This window comes from Bipolaris zeicola, assembly GCF_000523435.1.
Source record: "Bipolaris zeicola 26-R-13 unplaced genomic scaffold scaffold_48, whole genome shotgun sequence".
NCBI lineage: Eukaryota > Fungi > Ascomycota > Dothideomycetes > Pleosporales > Pleosporaceae > Bipolaris > Bipolaris zeicola.
The window spans coordinates 16073-39302 of record NW_006912097.1 but is presented as its reverse complement, the minus strand read 5'-3'; the positions used below and the strand labels follow the sequence as shown (position 1 = coordinate 39302).

Below are 23230 nucleotides of genomic sequence, written 5' to 3'. Positions count from 1 at the left end.
ACATGGCTGCTCCTTGTGTATGCCAAGGTCTTGAATGGAGAGAAAAATTTCAAAGTGGCTAGGTTATGGCGGGGTAACCATGCTGTGCGAAACCATCTGCACCGAGATGAGATGAGATGAACAGTTGTCTTGGAAAAAGATATGTTCCAAGCACCGAAGTTCGTCCTCTGCAAGTAGTGAAACCAGACTACTTTCTTACTTCGCTCCCTTTCATTTCCCGATCCAGAGAACGGCTACATACATGAGTTCCACGATTTGGGGCTGTAAATGAAGACAAGGGAGTTGATTTAGGCATCTTGAAACATGCCTTGCAGTATTCGCTAGGAATCTATGTCTTGGAGGCACAACCCTGTTACACAAAGTTCATGCATGCACTACTTAGCTAGAGAAGTGGGGCTGCCCAATCTCTTAATACAAAATTGTATGCGTTAAAGTAAAATAATATGTACTTACATCAAGCGAGTGAGTTTACTGGAAGACATGTTTTAATACATGCAGATCCTATGGGCAGGAAGGTGAGTGGGTTGGTCGGAGCTATATGTGTACAGTCGTGAGCAAAATCAGTTTCAAAGCTTTTGCACTAAGTATTATACAGTACTTACTTGATCTCGCAGCACGGGTCTCCTAGGTAACAAGGAGAGTTCTTACTTTTTATTGGTGACTTGCAGGTACATTCCCGTAATTTGCAAACGTTCTCATCATTCCATATGGCTTTAATGATGCAGCTGGTGCCGCAAATCAGCCTGGCACTCTAGGTAGGCAGACAAATTAGGCGATATGTCAGGTTTTCGTGCTGCACCAGCGGGCTGTGCTACAGAATTGCCAAGTGCCCCACCCAGCTGAACAACCTTACGTTCTTATCAGGCTGAGGATGCTATCCCAACATCTCTATCCACACTCGAAGCACTCGGAAAAATGCAGTAATGAGCTTTGGGTTCAGCGTTGGCGACTTTCTGGCGGTGATTGGACTGGTCAGCAAGATTAGGAAAGACTTCGTTGGCGCTCCAAGCCATTTTAAGGACATATCCAACGTGTATGTGACAGCCATAGATGAAAGGACCATACTGATACAGTTGATATATAGGCTCCGAAGCCTTTCTATTGTCCTGAACGATGCTGAAGTAATGGTATCCGAACACGAACTCAACCCTCAAGAGGAAACAGATTTCCGAGATGTTCTTGATGGTTGCCAACATACTCTTGGCAAGCTTCAACACACAGTAGACAAGTATATCGTGCTGGACTCACAGCAAACGAGCGTCGGCGGCAAGCTGAAAAGAGCATGGAAGCGACTATCTGTAGAGCCAGAGGACATTCGCGATCTTCGGAGTGATGTCAACGTCAATATTGATCTACTCGCCACACTAACCGGGCGACTTACTCGAGACAACACCTTCAAATTAGTGCGGTATCAAGAAGACAAGGAGCAACAAGCCATCCTTGACTGGCTAACACCGACTGACTACACTCCTCAGCAGAACGACTTCCTCAAGCAGTGGCAAGCTGGATCTGGGAAATGGCTTCTAGACTCGGCGAAATTCAAAAGCTGGTTAGGGATCAAGAAACAGACACTTTTCTGCCCAGGTATACCAGGAGCTGGGAAGACAATACTCACATCAATTGTAGTAGACGAGCTTTCTTCACACTTCAAAGACGAAAGCAACAATGGTATTGCATACATCTACTGCAACTTCAAGCGGCAAGACGAGCAAACGTTGGAAGACCTACTCGCAAGCGTACTGAAGCAGCTAGCTCAAGCAAGATCTTCTCTTCCACAAACTGTCAGGTCTCTCTATGACAAACACAGATCTATGAAGGCCCGGCCTTCGATAGATGACATATCAGTGGCCCTTCATTCCGTGGTTGCTGAGTTTTCGCGAGTTTTCATCCTTGTCGATGCGCTGGACGAATGTCGAGTCAATGACAGTTGCCGAGCGAAGCTACTTTCACAACTCTCACAACTCCAGACGAGCTGTGGAGCGAATCTTTTCGCAACTTCAAGATTCATTCCGGACATCACAAAGACATTTGAACGAGACACATGGTTGGAAATCCGCGCCAGCAAGCACGACATCCAGAGATATGTAGAAGGTCATATCGATGAACTGCCGGGTTTTGTCCGACGTGATCTGGATCTACAGCAGGAAATTAGTTCTGAGATCGTCAAAGCTGTCGATGGCATGAATGTAGCTTCTTAACCCGTTCTTGAAGATTTTACTAACTGTAATAGGTTTCTACTTGCAAAACTTCATCTCAATTCCTTAAAAGGAAAAAGATCCCGAACAGCTATTCGAGATGCTCTGAGGACTTTGCCCACCGGAACAGAATCATATAGTTGTGCGTATTCTGATGCTATGGCGAGAATCGAGGGGCAGCTACCGGACGAAGCAATGCTTGCGAAGGAAGCTCTGTCATGGATCACTTGCGCAAAGAGGCCACTGACCACCATAGAGCTTCAGCATGCTCTTGCTGTCGAAGACGGGCAAGAGGAATTCGACGAAGACAACAAATCAGACATCGAGGATATTGTTTCGGTATGTGCTGGACTAGTCACTGTTGATGAGGAGAGTGGCATTATTCGCTTAGTGCATTACACTACACAAGAATACTTTGAACGGACACAAAAGGACTGGTTTCCAACCGCAGAATTCGACATCACGATGATCTGTGTAACCTATCTCTCATTCGCGGTCTTTGGAAGCGGATCTTGCCACACAGACTCTAGCTTTGAGGAGCGGCTGCAACTGAACCCATTATACGACTATGCTGCGCACTACTGGGGTTACCATGCTCGTCAGGCCCGGAGTGCACATCCGAAAGTCATCGAATTCTTCCATCACGAAACTAATATGGAAGCTGCATCCCAAGCAATGCAAGTCCGTAAGAAGTTCTCATGGGATGATCGCTATAGTCAATCTTTTACGAGGCGAATGACAGGACTGCACATATGTGCATATTTTGGAATTACAGACGTAGCTGCGGCAATTATTGATTTTGCAGACCTCGAATCGAGGGATGAATACGGCTGGACACCGCTATTTTGGGCCGCCGAAAACGGGCACGAAGGCGTAGTTAAGCTACTGCTAGATACTGGCAAGGTTGAGGCCGACTTAGAAGATAGATATGGCAATACGCCGCTATGGTGGGCTGCCAGAAACGGGCACGAAGGTTCAGTTAAGCTATTGCTAGATACAGGCAAGGTTAAGATCGATTGGAAGGATACATACGTTCAGAGGATGCTATGGCGGACCGCCAGAAGCGGGCAAGAAGGCGTAGCTAAGCTACTGCTAGACGTTAGTAAGGCTGAGGTCAACTGGGAGAATGACCGTCAGATGCTGCTATCGCTGGCCATCAAAAGGGGGCGCGAAGGCGCAGTTAAGCTACTGCAGTCCGCTTGTGCTTCGTAGCGCGTTGTTCACTTGGAATAATATCAACCTCCCCACACATCGCCTTACAAGGCAGCGTTCCCCATATATCCAAAACAAGGTGCTCTACAACATCCTTTGCTTTGGGATTCAAATGACTAAAAAAAACATCCGCTATACTCGTTGAGACGTAGTATATATATAATAGCTGCTGCGGTGTACGTACACATGTTGAACGACATAAGAGATAGCTGTCAAGGCACAAGCTTTAGATTAGGACTCAGCGTACGAAACTAAGCCAAGCAGAGGGTAGCTCGATAGAAGGGCCTGTTTGACTTGCTATAGAACCAAATGTGGGGTATACTTTGGTCCCTAGCGTGTAACTGGAGCTAATTCGCAGCACAAGCCAAAGTACAAGACCTGGAAACCGATATTGGTTAGCATTGGACATGAATTTCAAAGTTTTCAAATACTTTTGTCTATTTTAAGCTGTCTGTTTCAAGACGCTTGCTAGTACCTTTTGCACATATCCTCTACACCAGCTCCTTCGGATATGCGGCAATCAACCTGAAACGCTCAAGTCAAGAATCATTAGAATATGTTCATAGTTGTATACTCGCATGAGTTTGGTCTGGGCATCCTAGGCGGAGAGAAACAATGCCGAGATAAGAGCGCTACGGTGCCCATTTTATCGGCGAGACTGACGGTAAGCTAGTGTTGAAGACTGCGGGTACCTGCAAACGGCATCATGCTTGGATGGTTCTGCCCCGCAAGTTTGGTGCATTACAGCCCCGAACCAACCAACAGCGCCTATCTGCTAAATGCGTGTGGAGTTAGTAAATTCCAGAAGTAGTTATTTTCCTTGATTAGTTGTCAAGGTGACAAAGCACGCTCGGACCCACCAAACCTTTGCCTTCTTTCGCATTGTTACGTTCTCATTTACATGTTCCCACACCCACACAGCGCCATCGGTCTGACGCCTCTTCCTTCAAAGGCCAAGGCATCGCGAGTCATACTATAGCCGAAATAGTAAGCTATCAGTTTACAGAAGCCATCATGTGTCGGTCGCCCTCACCGCATGCCGAACACAGACTTTCTTTGGCTAGGTACACCCGTTCTACTTACATAGTTGATCAGTCAACAGCAACTAAGTAGAATTGCGCCATCAGCACTAAGCAGTTGCTGCAAAAATAGATGCAACATACTGACCGTATACTAATCCTATCGGCGCAACGAAAATGAATAAATTGGCCGCACAGGAGGGGTGTCAACTTGATTGCGACAAGCCGACAACCACTGCACATGATAATGACAGCCACATCTGAACATCTCCAAGCCTTTGCGCCCCTCAGTTGGGCCACACCATACCTTACATCTCCCCAATGGATGGTTTGCGACCGCGAACGAGGGTCCGAGCCTGGGGAAGATACGGACCGATTCTGTCGTGACACAATGCGCGCAAACCACGGTGTGCAACACTGGGTCGAGCTACACGAGCGGCCTAGTAACCCCGGCGGAAAAATTATGAAGTCAATTTCTCTAATAAAGTTTGGCACGGGCCTAAACGGCTTTCCTGGAATTTGCCACGGAGGGGCACTCTTCACGCTCATGGACGAAGCAATGTGCTACATTGTTGTTGCGAACACGGTGGTTGAGCACGGGGTCGCATTCATGAAGGCTGGCGAGGAGCAATGGCGACTCCAACTTTTCCACGGTAAATCGGCACAAGAAGTTCTTAAGGGCCGTTTGGTAACGGCAAGCATGGACACCAGGGTGCTAGTCCCGGTGCTTTGTCCAGGAATCGTAGGCATTGAGACGGACGTTTTGGAAGATAAGGGAAACAAGATGCGGATAAGAGCTATTATGAGGGATCGACAGGGCAAGCCCGTCGTTCAAGCCGAGGGCTTGTGGGTGCGAGTAGGAGGTGCAGCAAAGTTGTAATGACGTTTATCTGCAAGGGACCAAGATGTGTCGAGACGGCGCACACGCATAGAGTCAATGTAATGGTTCCTGGAGGTCGACATGGAGGCCAGTTTGTCCTTCCACAATAGTGCATTACCATAAACACGTGTGCTGGGACCCCGGTCAATGTCGCATCAACATCGGGCACGCTAGCCGCTACTGGATTGACATGTACTGGTCCTTACTGTAAAGGCATCCCTCTCCGACAATACCTGTGCCTCCGACGGACAAGGCGCAGTCAGTTTAACGCACATGCCAACAATCTTTACTTCTAGTCGTTAGTGACGTCTAAGTGCGCCTGACCTATCTTGAACCCCACCCATACAGCCATTTACAATGGTTGTGAATGTTTCTGTTTGTATAAGAGCGATGATCTATCACCAGATTCTGAGGATTGTCCTCTACACAGCAGCAAACCTGACCACTCCTTCGCTTTTTTCAAGATGCATTCCATCCTTGCCTCGGCCGTTGCCCTCTCTTCATTGCTCCCTCTGAGCCTCGCTCAGACTTCGGGCACATTGAACACTCTCACATTTAACGTTGCTGGCCTTCCCGCTGCCCTCAATGGCAACGATGTCCCTGGTGACAAGACGACCAACACTGCTCGTATCGGAGAGCTTTTCACAAAATACAACATCTCGCTCATCCATGTTCAAGAGGACTTCAACTACCACGCTACCCTCTATGCAAGCGACAAGCATCCATTCCGAACAGCCACTAGCGGTGGTGTACCTTTCGGTAGCGGCCTGAACTCGCTGAGCAACTATCCTTTTACCAGCTTTAACAGGGTTAAATGGAACACTTGCAGTACTTTCGAGTAAGTTCGATAAATTTAAGGGTGAAACTTGATACTAACAGTACTCCCTCAACAGTAGCGCAGACTGCCTTACACCCAAGGGCTTCACTGCCATGCGAGTGAAGTTCGCCGAGGGCGTCGTCATCGACGCATACAACCTGCACGCAGACGCTGGGTAAGTCTTAATTGAAACATCAATGCCTCAACTAGCAACTAACAAATCCAAAGTACCACGGACGCCGACAACAAAGCCCGAGCAGACAACCTCCGCCAAGTCTCCGACTACATCAAAACCTACTCCATCGGCAACCCGGTCATCGTCTTCGGCGACTCAAATTCTCGCTACACACGCACCGACGACATCCCCGCCGTCTTCAAGGAGCAAAACGGCATGACGGACGTCTGGGTCGATCTCATCAAAAAGGGTGTGCCCCCCGCCAAAGGCGCAGACGCCCTCCTCTGCTCCAACCCCTCGACCACCAACGAGTGCGAAATCGTGGACAAAACCTGGTACCGCGGCTCGGCCGCCGTCAAGCTCACAGCCAAGAAATTCGACTACGCAGGCCACATGTTCCTCCAGGACAACGGCGACATCCTCAGCGACCACAACGGCGTGCTCGTCGACTTTGACTGGGCCGCCGTCGACCGCTTTACTCTCTCCGACGCTTTCGGCGGCGAAGGCGGAAACTGGTTTAACGATCTCGATACCGTTGCTGGTGTTAGCGGCGCTAAAGTCGCGTCGGTCACGCTTCGTGGGGCTGACCGCGTCGACAGTATTGCGTTGAAGCTTGCTTCTGGCCAGACTCTTTCGCATGGCGGTACTGGTGGCACGGAGACTAGCTTGACGCTGGCGAGTGGAGAGACGCTGATGGCTGTGACGATGTGTCAGGGCCAGAGGAACGGAGATAACCGCCTCTTCTACGTTGAGTTCAAGACCAGTGCTGGAAAGACTGTTTCCACAGGTGCTAAGACAATCGATTGCGTTATGAGGACTGCGCCGGCTGGTAAGAGCATTGTTGGGCTTTTGGGTCGCGCGGCGGATGGTGTTGATCAGGCTGGAGTTATTTTCTCCAAGTAAAAATGGGGGGTTGGGGTGATTGCACTTACTTTTTGTGCTCCTTCTTTGTGTTTATTATTTTCATATTTGGACATGATGGATAATCAATTTATGTCATGATGATATTCGAATGCTGTATATGAGGTTTTGCTCTGGGTGATGTCGTCTAGTGGGTTTAAGGCGTGCTGTAAGTACTATTACTTAAGCGCGGGATAGTATTAGTAGTATTATAATAAAAAACACAACTTGTGTTCTACTAAGACTGTTGTTCTATTCCGATTAGATGGACATTACCGCTTATAACTATCTCGCCTTATCTGTTACGGTTTCACAACAGACTACCTACTTCGAGATTAGAATAAATCGCATAGCTAGTTCATTAAGCGTACACCGAAATTCAATGCCCAAGTTTTTTCAGAGCCGGTTAAATAACAGGATCCAACTGGAGACCAAGTTGTAGGCGTAGATCCTGAGCAAACACCCAAGAAAGAATCCTTCTTGGCCGAGCCACCATAGACATAAGTAGCCTGAGAAATTAGCAGATATCAGGAGCTAAACTAAGCGACAGTAATACCTTGCCCCTTACAGTGGTACGCTGGCACACCTTATAGAGCGTTGTATGCCTTGTTTGGCACTTCAATGTCAATTGTGGGACCGCAATGACATGCCCCGATAAGAGCAGAGGTTAATAAGATCATGAAGTATATTGTCGTATTTACATGTTTGAGGGAGACTAGGTAGGATGTAAAGTAAAATATGATTTAGATATATATACTAAGTGGCCATGAGATATGAGCATGTTTAGATAGTGTGAATGTCTCCCCCTAAGTGCCGGAAAATAACTTGCCAGATCGCAACGGGAGTACATAAATACATTAATTTTGATTAATTATAAGGCAAAGATGAACTAATGCCGTAGTTATGACATGATTTCGGTACTTCAGCGGGAGATGTTGGACAGGACATGCTCTGGTTGGATAAGATATGAAGTGAGAGAGCGGTTGCGATGTTTAACAGTATATCCCGCGGAACATTAGGTAATACGTGTCATAGGTAATAAAGAAGGATTCATTTTCGAATGGAAAGAGGCTTTGGTTTAAGAGCCAACTAAAGTACTCGAAGAAATGAAGCGATGCTGCATTTGCAGGCACATCGCCCAATTCCGTAGAAGGCGACGAATCAGGCCTACTCTACTATGTAAGAACAGACTTTGTACCATCAGGAGGTCTCTACATTGCGACAACAAAATCTCGGTTTCTTAGGAACTCCAGTCTCACAACGCGTTTTGCATCGTAGATAAACTACAGATAATCAACGCTGTAGCCCGGGTAGTAGCGCAGACAGGTAGACACTATATATAGTAAGCATAGTTTCAGCGGTAGGTACGCTATCTCTAAGAGCAACTACGCTGGCAGCTAGAGAGTCCGACAAGCGTTGTGATATGCCAAGCTTGGTAAGAGCGCTCAGCTTATAATGCAATTAGCCTTGCTAGCGTTAGCGATACCGAGTTACTGCGGAGTTGTGCTTCCCGCGTATATCTAGCAGACTTTGGTGTTAGTAAGGGTTTGAGAATGGGATGGGATAGCGGGTTGTGGGTGTGTAAGTGAAATGTGTTGGGGTGTGTGTGTGGATAGTGAGAGGATGGGATGTAGAGGGAGAAGAGAGAGGGAGTGAGGAGTGTGTTTGGAGAATTTTGGGGTGGCGGAGAGGGCACTGGAGGATATGGCGGAGCTGAGGTACGTGGCTTGGGCGTAGATTGTCGTTAGGTGGTTAAGGGAGTTATAGAAAAGTGTTGGATTTTTCTCAGTGCCTTTTTGGCTGATAGGTAGGATGGAGTTGGAACATGGGTAATAGAAAGATAACCTTGGTTTTCTAATTGGTATATGCTGTTACATATCTTAATCATACAACAAAAAACAGGACCTAAACATTTTCATAAAGATAGCGTTGAAAGAAAGAAGAGACAATTCAATACAGGGGTAAAATCACCAGGCAGCAACAGCTTCTACTCCTCATCTCTCACTCATTTGGATCTCGGACTGGGGCTTGACGTCTCTAGTCCCTAGTCATACAAATTCCTCTTAGTAGAACCAGTACTGAGCCTTATATTGCACAGTAATAACCTCACCCGCCGCCTTACCCGCACAAGTAGCAGGCGCCTTTCCACCAACAGTCTGCACACGGTAAATCTCCTTGACGGTGCTAGTTGATCCGGCTTGGGCGGTAAGTCTAAGCCACTTGACATCGCTAGCGGGGTTGGGCGCATCGACCTCCTGCGCCTTCTTGAGGATGGTTTTACCGAGCGACGCAATATCAAACTCGGGTGTTGTGTTGTCAAGGAAGAAATGAGAACCTGCGAGGGCGAAGGAAGGAAGATCACTGGTGGCGATGGCGGGATTGGCAGCTACATTACAGGTGTCGTCGAAAAGCTGGGCTACGGCGCCGATAGAGGTGGGAGCGGAGCTGGAGTCGGCGCAGGTGTAGTTTTGTGTTCCAATGCCCAAAGCGACCATGATGGGATTTCCAGATGGTGCGGCGAGGCCAGATGCAGGCAGCTGGAGGGCGGCTTTGTTGCAGGCTTGGGCAATGTCCCCCTGAGCAACGGCAACTCGAGAGGTCACGACACCTCCAGCGGCGGGGAATGGTAGACGACGCAGAGGTGTTGCCGCAGTAAAGCCAGCAATGGAAATGATAGTGAGAAAGAATGAGGTGCGCATTTTGACGGGTTTGTGGCTGATTGTCTTGGTGTATATAAAAGACTAGACTATGAGCGCAAGGTATGTATATTGGTCGAGCGTTGATGAATGCTTTTCAGCGATGCTGTGATGCTGGAACGAGGGGCGAGCTACCTGAGCCTGAAAGAGCGAACGAAGAGTGAAAGAGGCTGTGAGTGGAAATGTGCTGAATGACTGAGTTGTTGTGGATCAATCTCACAGCAGGTGGCCTGCCTTATATATGCTGTTCGTTAACCTCATAACGGTCTTACTGTGGCGTATCTACAGGCCGAGGCCGCGGGGGATCTGGCTGTCGGAACGTTTGACATGTATACCAAAGTTGGTGTTAGGTTTCGAAAGTCTGGAATAGAGTTAGACCGTGGACCCTGTGGGTAATACTTGTACAAGAAAAACTTGGATTTGTGCGACTGACACATGAGGGATGAACGGTTGAAACAAAAGTTCCTGCCATACGGACACGGAGGATCCGCGTCGCACAGACAGACAACGGGTGGGTCTCCCGGCGATGTTTAGTACGCCCGTAAAACATCGATATGGTTGTGGAGATTCAATGAATAACAGCGGTCTTATAGACAGCACATGTCTTGTCGACCAAAGATAAATTCTTCCAGATTCATTTGCAGACTATAGCATGGCCTGCACGGCGACCAGAGATGCAGTGACATACCGCTTACTATAGTCTGTACTTACATACAGCTGTGCCGCAATGTTGCTGACAACGGCGCAGTTGCGCAAGGGTCCCCGACTTCAGAAAATAGCTACATGTATGAAGGCGGTGCTGAAACGGTGCCTGGGGAAGAGGAGCAGACCAAGCCGTGAATCTCAAACGTGGGTCCAGATGGACGGGCCGACGAAAACGGTAAACATCAAGTCGGTGTATCCACTTCCGTTATTGAGGGAGAATTTAGTGCTTTTGGTACAATGCTGAAGGTCATGTGTCGTGCCCGAGTAGGGATTGTAAGCGAGTGCTCCAGACATCAAGTGTCGGAGGTGGCTGAGATGAAAGGGAGTGTTGGGTATGTATTCATGCCACACTGCTGACATGTCACGAGGTGAATAGGGACATATCGTGTCCCCGCTGACAACTGTGCTCGCTCCATCGTTGCGCTCCTTCTCGTATGTACTTCTGTAAGTATGCGCAAGTAAGTATGTTGTATACATCCAGTTGTCCGGCGAGGCGGGCAGTGCGACGGACCACTCGGGTCCTGTGGGCGTCGTCAACCATGCCGATGGTGGCTGGCGGTCAAATCAGACTGCGTGTACCTAGCTCCGCCTCAACTTATACGTGTACCCGCCACGCAACGCTTCACCAGCCTATGTCTTTTTACATGTAGACGCGCACCCGCTCATCCCGTGTCTACCAACTCTGGACAGTGTCTCAATTGCCATGATGCAGCGAAGGGTTGGCTTGAACGAACTCATTCAAGCTTCAGGAGTGACGCCCCTTGGCCAACGCCAAGCCATTCTACCCGCACCCACCCAGCCTGCCATTGTTGCCAGCGAAGAGGACCATGCACAGGCGCGAAACATTCTTCTAGAGCGCAGAGCCAAACCCGCTGAGACCAAGAAGGGGTTGAAGAGCATCTTTAAGAGTTCAAAAGACAAGGATAAATCCCAGGACGCCGCCCTCTTCTCCCAGGATGAGCTGGACCAAGCCTTGTCAGCCGTCATTCGCGATGCAACCACAGGGCCTGGCTTGATTCAGGCCTTCCTTAGTCTCGGAGCCAAGGTCAACGTCATCGAAACCCTGGACAAGAAGAAGAAATCCGGAGCCCAAGCCAACACCTCGCTACGCCGCCGAAGCACTGTCTTGCAGCAGGCCGCCAGCCTACGAAAGGCGGATGGCGTCAATATTCTGGCCAGCTCTGGTGCTGACCAGACCACCTTGGACGAAGCACTCAAAGCCGCCCTCAGTGCAAACGACCATGCGTGCATCACTGAGCTGTTGAGGCACGGTGCCAACTTGAACAACTTCCCAAATGCCTTGGCCAACGCTGTGCGGTCTAATGACCTCAATCTTGTTCGACTTCTACTACGAGCCCCAAAGCCTCTTCGCCCCGATATCATATCATCATGCCTGCCTGCTGCTGTCGAGCAGACCTCTGACGTAACCATATCTCTACTAATCACATATGGAGCCGACCCAAACTTCGACACGGCAAGCGCTCTAAACATGGCCATTGGAAGACAGTATTACAAAGTTGCCGTTGCTTTGGTTTCCGGTCCCATTCGTCTGACTCCATCAAATCTGCAACATTCACTCGACACGACAATGAGACTTCCGACACGTCAGGCAACTCTTCAATTTCTCCAGCTTCTCTTCTGCTGTGGCCTACCTCCCGACAGCAGGGGCTTGTCTGATTTCCTCATCTGCGTCGTACGTGGAAATGACACTGCTGGTGCACGGATGATGATTAGTTATGGCGTCTCCACGACAACAAATGAAGCAGAGTGCTTGAGGGAGGCTCTGGCCAACTCCAACTGGGCTATAGTGGATGCTATCCTTCAGACCCCACTGGCCCAACAGCATGCAGTAGCTGCACTAAATGCTCTGCCACGTAACATGCCACAACCGGATAGATTCCGGGTAGTTAGTGCATTGCTACAAAAGGGTGTAAAAGGTCGCCCGCTTGGTCCACTACTTACCCAGGCCATCAAAGAAAGAGATTATAAGCTGGTAGAGCTTCTTCTTGGAGCTGATGCACCAGTTGAATCGGGCGACGGCGGGGCTCTGCATGCTGCCGTTTTCAACAAGGACCTCCAGGCACTGAAGTTGCTTCTCAACACACGGCCATCACCTGAGGCTCTGGGAGAAGTATTCAGACTTCTACAAAACGGATTTACAGCATCTGAACGACGTGAATTTTCTCGCTTGCTGCTCGAAAATGGCGCACGTGGCCCTGGTGTTGATCATGCTCTCGTCGATGCGATCGCGGATACCTCTTCTGCGCGAGACGTGGCCCTTATAACAGACCTGGTTCGGAAAGGTGCAAGCGTTGATTACGATAAAGGCAGAGTATTTTCCCTGGCGGTTGCCCAAGCTGACATGTCCCTTTTGCGTCTGCTTTGCAATGCAAGACCAAAACCCTCGTCGACTTCGGCGGCCCTTCCCCTAGTATTTGAATCCCATGCTGGAAGACATGCTAAAGCGCTTGAAATCATCGAATTACTACTAAGCCAGGGAGTTGAGGAAGAGCCAGCCGGTCAAGCGTTACAACTTGCCATCAAAGGTGGCCCAGGCAACATCGACATCATCGAACGGATTCTCACTGCAAGCCCCAGTCTTCTCAGCATTGCGTTCAAACACGCCACTGCAATCGAAGACCCTCAGAAGAAGGCCCCGATCCTAGACGCACTTCTGAAGCTCGGAGTACCCCAAGAGTCCTTGGACCAGGCCCTCGCTGCTGAAACACGGCACGCTGTCTCGACAAAGGACACAACTAGTACCAAGCTGTTGTTGGGACAAGGTGCTTCTGTGAGTCACAACAATGGCGAGGCTCTGAGTGTTGCAGTGGCCTCGGGTGATAGTTCGCTAACGGCATTGCTTCTCAGTGGGAAACACCAAGCATCGCGACCTAGTCTTACTCGAGCCTTCCAAACACTATTCACTGACAAGAACCTTTCGCTTGCCGAGAACAAGAAGAATGCTAATCAGCTAGCGCAAGAGCTTCTCAATCGCGGTGTCGACCAACCCGCCATCGACGCTGCTCTACGTGCTGTTCTGAGCAGTGAGCACGATAGCAACAACACTGAGCCCCTGGTAGATCTCCTACTCTCTCACAATGCCGATGTCAACACAGCAGACGGTGCTTGCTTTGTTCTTGCAACGCAAAAGCACAGTCACACCATATTTGAGAAGCTCATGCTTCACAATCCCCAGTTCAATGTCATTGTCCCAGCGTTATTAAGCTCCAAATTGCAAGACGAAGTTGTCTTTTCGGCAATACAATCATGTTTTGATTCTGGATTCGCAATTGATGACATGGCAACTGGTAACAACAAGATGCCGATTTTGATCACCGCCATGACCGTCTACCCACGCAATGCTGCTCTCATCACGCTTCTTCTCAGTCACGGTCTGAATCCAAATGTATCGGTTCCCACAGTGCTCCACCCGGCGGCTGGTCCGGAGACAGTCCCCGCACTTTACTGGGCACTAGCTCAACCGCAAAAGCGCATCTCAGATGCCGTGATCTCCGCACTGATGGAAGCCGGTGCTTCCGTGAGCAACATCTCGCCCGTCTCGGAAACGACGGTGCTTATGCTTGCCGCGCGAGAGGGACGCCACGGTATCCTTACTGCGCTACTAGAGCGAAGCCCGGACGTTGATGCCCGAGACAAGTGGAACAAGTCTGCACTGTTCTACGCCAGTGGTAGTCTATCTGGAGAAGCCTTGGTGAAAACACTAGCCCCACACACCGCAGGGAACGATGGTAGCATACACGAATCAGCACGAGAGCTGAATGTCGAGTCCGTCAAAGCCCTGCTCGAACATGGTCATGATCCAAACTACCCATCTCGACTCCATGGCGGCAGGAATGCCCTTGGCGAACTCTGTCTCAATGCCAATGTCATAACTCCCACCCACCGCTCCCGACTCCGCCAGGTAATCCGCCTTCTACTCTCCAACGGTGCAAACGCCAAATTCCGCGCCCGAAACGAAAAGTCCAGCATCATCCTCGCCCTCGACAACCCCTACAGCGCCCTCCCCATCACCGAAACTCTCCTCGAAACCGACATCTGGAAAGACCTAAACGATCCATCCCACATCTACCACGACCCAGCCTCCAACCTCCACTACTCCCCTTACTCCTACGTCGACCTCCTCCCAACCCCCTCCCGCACCCCCATCCGCCCTGCCCTCCTCGACCTCCTCCGCGACAAAGCCTGCATCCCAGTCTACTACTCGTCCTCAGCCCTTCAACCCGTCGGCGCAACCGGCCTCCCCGCCCCCATCGCCGCCCTCGTCGACAAGCAAAAAGACCACGACCTCAGCATCCGCCACGAAAAAGAAAAATTCGAACACCAACGCTCCATGCACGAACTCTCCCACAAGGACTCTCTCCGCCGCAAATCAGAAGCCCTAGATGCCGATCTCGCCCGCCAGGCTAAAGCTACAAAACAGTACACCCTACTTGAGCAGCAGAAACACGAATTCGAAGTCCAGCGCCTGCGCGAGGCTGAGCGCACAAGGCGTGCGGAGAAGGCAGCGTGGCATGCACTACTCACTGAACAGGAGCGCGAAGCAGCGGCCAGACGTGCGGAAGTTGAAGAGAGGAAGGTCAGAGATGCGATGAGTGCGGAGCTGAAAATGATTGAGCAGCGCAAAATGGAGGTTGAGCATCGGGCCGGCGTCGAGCGCAAGATGTTAGCGGAGAAAGAAGAGTTTTATGAGAGAAATGTTAGGAGGCAAAGGGAGGTGAGGCAGATTGAGGGGGGTGGCAATGCTGGGACGGCGCAGTGGGGGACCGTTGATTAAGTTGCTCCCTCTTCTTCTTTTTCGGTTATATATACTGGAGTTTTTTTTCTCCTTCCTGTGAGCGTTGAAGCGGATTTTCGGACCTAAAAATGCTATACCACATTTTACACAACGTGGGGGAAAATGGAACAAAAGTTTCGGGTTAAGTTACAATCGATCATTGATATCGTGATTTTTCAACTCTACAGTGCGAACCTTTTCTTTTTGCAATATTAAAAAAAAGGGGGTGGGTATCTTCTCTCTCTTTCTGTCTTCCACAGCGACAAACCAAAATTAAAAACACACGCACTACTTTTCAAACGATCCCCCATATTTCCATCCTACCACGTCAAATCCTTATCATCGCGTATCATAGACAAAAACATGACTTCCTCCTCAGCCTGCTCCAGAACCGCCTTGTGACTATGCGCACGCGTCTCCCATCCCATGGTCACGTGCGAGAGTTCAAGGGCCGAGAGTTTCGGTCGAGTAGAGACTTGGCTATGAGGAATGCGGTATGTCAAGTCTGACTCACCGCCGGGGATAGGACTGGATGTTCGCGACGATGCTTCTACATCTTCAGACTCGTCGTCTTCGAGCCACAGGAGTTCGAGGGCATCAAGACTTGCGAGGGACACCTTGTGTGGAGCATCGTGGGGAGCGTATTCCATGTTGCTGAAGATTTCGCGCATGTTGCGGTCGAGGGCGCCCTTGTGCTCGCGCTCACGGAGCCAGTGGTTCTCGTTTTGCAGGGCGTCGATGAAGGTCTTGAGACCGCCGGGGACACTTCGTGGGTCGGCGGCTTGTTGGGGTTGTTCGATAGGGGCGGTGGTGTTTTCGGTGGTGAGCTCTGGGTCGTTGCGTCGGTACTCGTCGACGTTGGCTAGGCGCTCCTTGAGTGCTTCCAGATCCAAGGCTTGGGCTTTGTTCTGCTCCTCGAGCTCCGCGATCTGCTCGTGGCATAGGGCAAGCTCCTCTTGGAGGGCCTCGAGACCTACAGTCTTGGTGGCAGCATCCCGGATCTTAGCCGACAGGTGCTCAATCTCGAGCTCCTTTGTAGCAATAATTTGCTCGCGCTCGTGGATCTTGAGAACAGTAGCACGGTGCTCGGCTGTGAGGGCCTGCAATTGACGCACCGCCTCGTCGTCCTTCTTTCGTGCAGCCTCGACTTCCTTGGCCTTTTGAGACCACGGTGTAGGACCATGCTCAATTTCAACGTTGTTGGAAAGCACCGAGGCGTGGTCGGTCCAGTGCCGCAAGCTGGATGTGAGACTATTCAATCCAGCAGTGACGAAAATAGATTGCTGCTTCGAATCCAGATCATCGATTGCAGCCTTCGTAGCAGCCATCTCACTTTCAGAGAGCGACTCTGGATCTGAGAGATTGACACGCTTTGCGACTTCCTCCACGAGACTTTGGGTGAAGTTGGCAATTCCCTGTGCAGCCTGCGCTAGTCCTTCGTCGAATCGAATGGCCTCCTCCAGGCCGTCTGGAAGGCGGGGATACATGTTGTCTGCAGTCAAAGCCTCCACAACTTTGAGCAACTTGATCGCAGCCGCAAGAGCACCTTGTGTGGTCTCCACTGGTGTCTTGAAATGCTCTGGAGTGTACTCGCACTCCTCGAGTATGTTTTCGGGAAGTTTTTGAAGAGTAAACGTAGCCAGGTCGTACAGATGGGCGATGTAATCAAGGCGAGCGTGAATGGAAGTGATTCTAGATACCAGCTCGCCTTCTGGTCGCTCAGCCAGGATTTCTTGGTGGCTCGAGAGGATTGCTTCTTGTGTTTTGGTGGAACGCTCAAGAGCTCCAGCAAAGTCGTCGAAGTTGACCGTGTCTGCCTTGAGAGCATTGAGACCTTGATCGAGAACTTGCTCTACAGTAATCAGTTCTTGGTAGGTGGGTCCAATGTTTGCAAACTCGGCAAGGGTCAGGCTGCGGATAGCGGACCAAAGGCGGTGACTGCCGTCCTTAATCATCTCGAGATGGGCGACGGATTGACCACAGACAAGTCTAGTCAAAGCATCGTCCAGACGGCCGCCATTGCCCATCTGGCGGCTGGTGCTCCGTAGCACATTCATGAGCAGTTCTGATTTGCCAACAATCCTCTCTGCAGTGAGATAAGCCTGGAGAGATTCGCTGCGAGTGAACTCCTTCGATTCCGTCTCGTTCCAGATCTCAAGCTTCTCCGCAAGCTGATCAGCCTTCAAAGAAATCAAGGAAGCTTCAATCTCTCGTGTGGTAGACAAGACAGTGGCGGCGTGGAGCTGTCGGTTCAGATCCATGACCTGGTTGAACCGCCCGGTAGTGTCCTTAACTTGAGCTTCTGTCATGTTCTTAGAGGATTCGGCGTCTGCCATTCTTGTCTGCAGGTCCATGACAAGGTCTCGGAATTTAGTGATGAGGGATTCATTGTCAGCAATGATGGCAGCTTGGTCAGCAATCAGTCGTGCTTGTTCCGCAAGCTCAGCGTCCTTCATCTCAATCTCCGCCATCATATCCTCCTCTTGTTCAAGATGCTGAACCTCAAGCTCGTCATTGAGCTCTCGTAGGTTCTCGAGGTCTTGTACAATCATCTCTTGCTCCGCAATCCTATCTTGCAGGTTTTGGTTCTGATGGCTCAATTCTCCTACCATATCCTCGTATTCATTGGCGGCATCAAGTTGTTGCTTCAGATGGTCGACAAGTGAGTCGGATTCAGCAGCGCGCTCTTGAAGAGCGGCATTTTCCTGCTCCAAGCGTTCGAGCTGCGCGAGATCGGCTTCCAGTCCGGCAATCCTTGCCTTCTGATCCTGTTCTCTCTCCTCTGTCATTTCTTTGAGGGTGATGAGCGCATTTCTTAGGCGGTCGTTTTCGTGTTGCAAGCGATAGTAACCAGCCTCTTGCTTCTGCTCTTCAGACATTTCTGTTGTGAAAAGCTCGGCCTCGTCTCGGAGAATGTCAAGTTCTAAGCTCTGTTCCTCCACCCGTTTACGCAACGACTCCAGCTCTGATTCAGCCTGATCCGCCCTCTCCTCTGCCATTTCCTTGTCGACCAACGCATCCTCTAGGTCCACTTCATGATCTTGATGGGCCTTGGTGAGGGCTTCATTTTCCTGCTGAACAGCCTTCAGCGCATCCTTCAACTCTTGCATCTCGCCATATTGGGACTGGCATTTCGACTGAAGCTTCTGTATGATACCATTAAACCGATCCCGCTCATCCCTAATTTGTGTGAGTTCCCTAAGCCTTTCTTGATCCTCTGCGTGCTGTTTCTCTAGATGCCGAATCTTTGTTTGTAGCGTTTCGATATTGCCATCTCGAGGCGGCTTTGTGGGATTACTGGCGACTGATGAGGCGATGCTTGGTCGGGATGCCGGCGGGGCGGGGCGGGAACTCTCTGCTGGAGGATTGCTGGAGATACTGGCAACGCTGGCTTTACGGACGGGTCCGCGAAGGCCGGCTTGGGCTGGGGGGCCTGCAACGGACTGTCGCTTGTTTACTGTTGGTCTGGCGGGAGGACCAGGCTTCGGGGCAATGACACTCGAAGGCCGAGCTCTGGGCGTAGTCGTCGGTGGTTTCGGTTTTGGGGCGGCTGATTTGGGGGTAGAAGGCGGCGGTGGAGCTGGTTGTGATATTATAGCCGCAATACTTGAATCACGTATGAACAAGCCATGGCCCGGTGGACATGAAAAGTAGCGCTCTCCGCGTACAGATCCATCGTTTTTGCCAGTAGGAGTGGGCAGCTCTATGCCCACAAACGTGCCATCAGATACGTGGATAGGTCCCACATATCGAACTATCCCCTGCTGCTCACCGGTCGTCTCTACCGTCTGACCGACCCTGATTGTAGCCATGGATACTCTGTGTTAGCCCAGAGAACTGCGATAGATATACAGAAAAGCAGGCGTGAATGGGCTGGCTGTACAAAACAGCGAAGACGCGTCGGAAGTTTGGTGCGGGCAGTCGAAAGTGCAATTGCGGTCGATTGACTTTAGAAAACCCAAACGCTGCAAACCAAAGAAATGCAAAATGCAAGAACGCACGAAAAAGAGCTTAAAGAGAGTGCAGCTGTGGCATGCAGCATTTGGCGGTTGCAGATGCGTGCGATGCGTAGTGTCTACGAGACAGTAGGGTCGATGTTGAAGCACCCACGGGGACCCTGGAACTCTGGCTTGGCGCGGCCATGGTCCGACTTTACTACGCCCCCACTCAGCATCGCCGACACAACCGAATCCAGACTGATATCAGCCATTTTCATCCTCGGAGTATTTTTCAGGCCAACCATCGGGTATTGTTGCAGAACATGGCATGTCTAGCGAGTCATAGCAATGCAAGGAAGCGGGGAAGAGGTGTCAGCATCACACTGGATATTGTTCTCCGTCGTAGCCCGACCAACTGTATACAGCAACATAATCACACTAGACTGTGCATGGTGCCTGATTACTCGCACCGAATGAAGTAATATTTCCTGTTTACATTTTAAAAGCATTTGGCTGAAATACTTATACCAAGTTCATCCCGTCCGCACTGTATTACTAATTTTTTCTTCCCAACATATTTGCCAATAGATCTCCCAGTCACGAACTCCCTCACGTTGACTAGTTAAGATTCTTGCAATAGATAATGGGTAACCATGCACTCATTTACGGTGCGTCAGGTATTTCTGGGTGGGCCATTGTAAACGCCATCCTCAATGGATATCCGTCCAAAGATGCCTTCTCCAAGGTCACAGCAATGGTGAATCGGCCGTTGACACGGGAGATGGCGCTCTGGCCAGAAGACACTCGTTTACAAATAGTGTCTGGCGTGGATCTTGTTAAGGGGACTCAGGAGGAGTTGGAGGCGCAGATTAAAGAAAAGGTCAAGGATGTTGAGACAGTAACTCAGGTGTATTTTTATTGTAAGTCGGGCGGTTTCCAAAGAGAATACGACTAATAAGTGGTAGCGTACAAGCAAATAGACGACCCTGATTCGGAATGCAAGGTAAATGAAGCAATGTTGGAGCGCGCAGTCACAGCCATTGATCACCTGTCGCCTCAACTCTCGTACGTGGTTCTTCCGACAGGCACCAAGATTTACGGCTGTCAAATGCTGGATCAGTTCCCGTTCACAAACGACCTACCGCTGAAAGAGACGCTTCCACCTATTCCTGAGCCATACCTCTCTCAGCTCTTTTACTACAACCAGATCGACTGCCTGAAGCGCATTTCAGAAGGAAAGAAGTGGAAGTGGTGTGAAGTTCGACCGGACAACATCATCGGATTCGTCCCAAACAACAATGCCTACTGTCTGGCGCAAACACTCGCACTGTACCTCTCACTCTACCGATTTGTCGAAGGCGAGGGCGCAAAGTGTCCATTTCCCGGGAGTGAGAAGTCGTGGGTAAATAAGTACAACGAATCTCCACAAGACATGGTTGCGCACTTTTCGATACACGCATCACTGCATCCAGAAAAGACTGCGTCGCAGAGCTTCAATGTGGGCGGTCAGGAAGACAGTTGGAGCGGGAAATGGCCAGTTATCTGCGATTATTTTGGGCTAAAAGGCACGGGGCCCGAGGAGGGCTCACCACAGCCTGGCGCATACATTGATGCGCACAAGCAGCAGTGGCAGGAGTTGGAGAAGAAGCATGGTCTCAAGCAGGGAAGCGTTGATAGCGATATTACGCATCCGGGATTCCAGGTATGTGTTTAGGTCTTCAAGTTTGTGGCGAGCATAGCTAACAAGAGACAGAACTTCATCATGACCATGTTCGATTTCGACCGCCAGATGAGCATGGAGGCTTCGCACAAGGTTGGGTACACAGAGGAGATACGGACAAGAGAGGCGTGGACAACTGCTTTCGATCGCATGAGAAAGGCAAAGGTAATTCCATGATGTTCAGTCGAACAAGACGAATGCTTGGGTGTGGAGTTTCTTGGTAGACGGCGGGCGTCTCCACCCGCGTGCCTTGATTAACGTGGCTAGCGGGGAGACCCTGTTAGTACGTCCATGTCAGGGACAGACATCCCTCGCGCCACTTTGATGCGCCTCTCAACTCTTTCGGATCGTCTTGCGCTACACAATGTATCCAATGGCAAGCAGACCGTATTTTGTGAATCCACAAGGGCGAATGATAGTCCTGGCCTAATTACAACGGCTTAGAATAGCAGTCTAACCCCTTGTTTCCGGATGACGCTATGACGTGCCCATTGGTGAACTCGGGGGAGCGACACACGCGGCCTCAGCCACGTTACTACGAAGTCGTTCTCGACCGCAACAGATGAGTGCTTGCGATTGTACATCACCATGATTTCGATTTTGGGTGGCCCACGTCATAGGACGGCGCTCAAGGGCGTAGCGGTAGTTGGCGCATTATGTTTATGTAGGTTCCCGTTCCTGTCCCTGTAATGAACTGACCCCGTTCCCATTGTCGCATAGTAGGGCCAAGATACTTGTGTGTATGGAAGAAGAGGCAAAGCGCGTAGTTCTGTATTAGTTGTTTATACCATTTGCCCTCCATTCAGTCTTCTACCTGGCATCGTTGCTAACCCGCCCCCTTAGTGATCACGCTCATCGTCGGCTTACGCCATGAACGTCCTCACGCAGACCTTCGCATTCCCCTCCGCATACTTCCTCTGGGCGACTCGATAACATGGGGCTGGCACCCGGACAGCCAAGATCACGGTACAGATGGGTATCGTGCCCAGCTTTTGCGCAACCTAATCCTTGGGTGGTATCAGTCGGTCGACTTTGTCGGTACACAGCATTCAGGCTTCATGTTTGACAATGACAACGAGGGACATGTCAATTCCACAATAGGCGAGATAATGGGCGCTATGATGGCTGCGCTGCAGATGCAACCGAATATCGTATTGGTGCATGTGGGCACGACTGATCTGGATCGCTCTGACAGCGCATTGTGGAAGGATGCGCCGCAGCAATTGGGAAAGCTCCTAGATGCTATTTTGGAGGCGTGTCCGGACGCTGTGGTTCTTGTTGCGAAAATCATACAGGCGCTGAACCAGCGGACGGGTGACAATATCAGGGCATTCAACGAGGCAGTGCCGGAAGTCGTGGAGGAAAAGGCGAAGAAAGGCTTCAAGATTAGAGTCGTGGACCAGAGTGTCGTGAGTGTTTATGAGCTAGCTGATGGCCTGCATCCGTGAGTTATAGAAATGAGGGGTACACTGATGCGATGCTGATGATTACAGATCCCACGCTGGATATGCGCATATGGGCATGGTTTGGTTCGACGCCATCAAAGATGTGAGCGGAGATGGGCTGATAACGCCGCCTGTGTTCAATCAGACACTGTAATATTCGAATCATGCAGTCTTGCCCAAAGTTCATGAGCTACCGGATATGTCGGCACGCCAGCCAGTGCCCGGAATGTTTACAAGCCGTTATCCTACATTCAAGCTGACCATGTCATGAGTCGCACATTAAGCAATCTCATGATGCCATTGCGACTCAGAGTGCGTTGGTTGGAAATAGTACACGACTCGCATTACGTCTCTGGCCTACTCATGTAGCGGGCCATTCCACGCGGGGTCGCTATCGCCATGCGGGGTCCGTCTTTTTCCACCGTACATGGCGCTAAAGCATTTCCAGTCTTGTCTCTTGCCATTTCCAACTTCCTATGCGATTATTCATCAACCAGCAATATACACATGGCGCGTACCCAAACGTCCGTTCATGTCGTGCGACATCAATTTGATGCTTGCGAGAGGATTGCGTCGGCTACTGATAGTAATCACGATGAGTTAGGCAGGTCTCCACGTTCGGCACCCTGCAAAGTGGCAGGTATCCCAACTCGGAAATGCTTTGGCGAGGAGATGCCTTCGCCAATGCGATGGGGAAACGGCAGTTCTGCATATCCCTGTGCTTGCAACCTCG

The 23230-nt window shown here is 50.4% G+C and overlaps 8 protein-coding genes across 8 annotated transcripts; 6 read left to right on the top strand and 2 right to left on the bottom strand.

Moving 5' to 3' along the window:
• Positions 1 to 1124: 1124 nt before the first annotated feature.
• Positions 1125 to 3407, top strand: COCCADRAFT_35604 (uncharacterized protein; the record flags this gene model as incomplete). Its single annotated transcript, XM_007712713.1, has 4 exons — positions 1125 to 1185; positions 1303 to 2151; positions 2212 to 3068; positions 3099 to 3407. The coding sequence occupies 4 exons, from the start codon at positions 1125 to 1127 to the stop codon at positions 3405 to 3407; spliced, it is 2076 nt and encodes a 691-aa protein (XP_007710903.1).
• A 1266-nt stretch (positions 3408 to 4673) lies between these two features.
• COCCADRAFT_92563 (uncharacterized protein) lies at positions 4674 to 5306 on the top strand (the record flags this gene model as incomplete). Its single annotated transcript, XM_007712712.1, has 1 exon — positions 4674 to 5306. One exon carries the CDS (start codon positions 4674 to 4676, stop codon positions 5304 to 5306), a length of 633 nt encoding a protein of 210 aa, XP_007710902.1.
• Positions 5307 to 5770: 464 nt separating this feature from the next.
• On the top strand, positions 5771 to 7201 carry COCCADRAFT_3874 (uncharacterized protein; the record flags this gene model as incomplete). The annotated part of the gene is made up of 3 exons (XM_007712680.1): positions 5771 to 6144; positions 6200 to 6298; positions 6352 to 7201. 3 exons carry the CDS (start codon positions 5771 to 5773, stop codon positions 7199 to 7201), a joined length of 1323 nt encoding a protein of 440 aa, XP_007710870.1.
• A 2060-nt stretch (positions 7202 to 9261) lies between these two features.
• COCCADRAFT_92593 (uncharacterized protein) lies at positions 9262 to 9693 on the bottom strand (the record flags this gene model as incomplete). The annotated part of the gene is made up of 1 exon (XM_007712711.1): positions 9262 to 9693. One exon carries the CDS (start codon positions 9691 to 9693, stop codon positions 9262 to 9264), a length of 432 nt encoding a protein of 143 aa, XP_007710901.1.
• Positions 9694 to 10240: 547 nt separating this feature from the next.
• On the bottom strand, positions 10241 to 10444 carry COCCADRAFT_92474 (uncharacterized protein; the record flags this gene model as incomplete). Its single annotated transcript, XM_007712710.1, has 1 exon — positions 10241 to 10444. The coding sequence occupies one exon, from the start codon at positions 10442 to 10444 to the stop codon at positions 10241 to 10243; it is 204 nt and encodes a 67-aa protein (XP_007710900.1).
• An 861-nt stretch (positions 10445 to 11305) lies between these two features.
• COCCADRAFT_3872 (uncharacterized protein) lies at positions 11306 to 15394 on the top strand (the record flags this gene model as incomplete). Its single annotated transcript, XM_007712679.1, has 1 exon — positions 11306 to 15394. One exon carries the CDS (start codon positions 11306 to 11308, stop codon positions 15392 to 15394), a length of 4089 nt encoding a protein of 1362 aa, XP_007710869.1.
• A 4581-nt stretch (positions 15395 to 19975) lies between these two features.
• COCCADRAFT_92606 (uncharacterized protein) lies at positions 19976 to 21229 on the top strand (the record flags this gene model as incomplete). The annotated part of the gene is made up of 3 exons (XM_007712709.1): positions 19976 to 20252; positions 20298 to 21034; positions 21086 to 21229. The coding sequence occupies 3 exons, from the start codon at positions 19976 to 19978 to the stop codon at positions 21227 to 21229; spliced, it is 1158 nt and encodes a 385-aa protein (XP_007710899.1).
• Positions 21230 to 21640: 411 nt separating this feature from the next.
• Positions 21641 to 22651, top strand: COCCADRAFT_92444 (carbohydrate esterase family 3 protein; the record flags this gene model as incomplete). The annotated part of the gene is made up of 3 exons (XM_007712708.1): positions 21641 to 21716; positions 21896 to 22496; positions 22546 to 22651. 3 exons carry the CDS (start codon positions 21641 to 21643, stop codon positions 22649 to 22651), a joined length of 783 nt encoding a protein of 260 aa, XP_007710898.1.
• Positions 22652 to 23230: the final 579 nt, after the last annotated feature.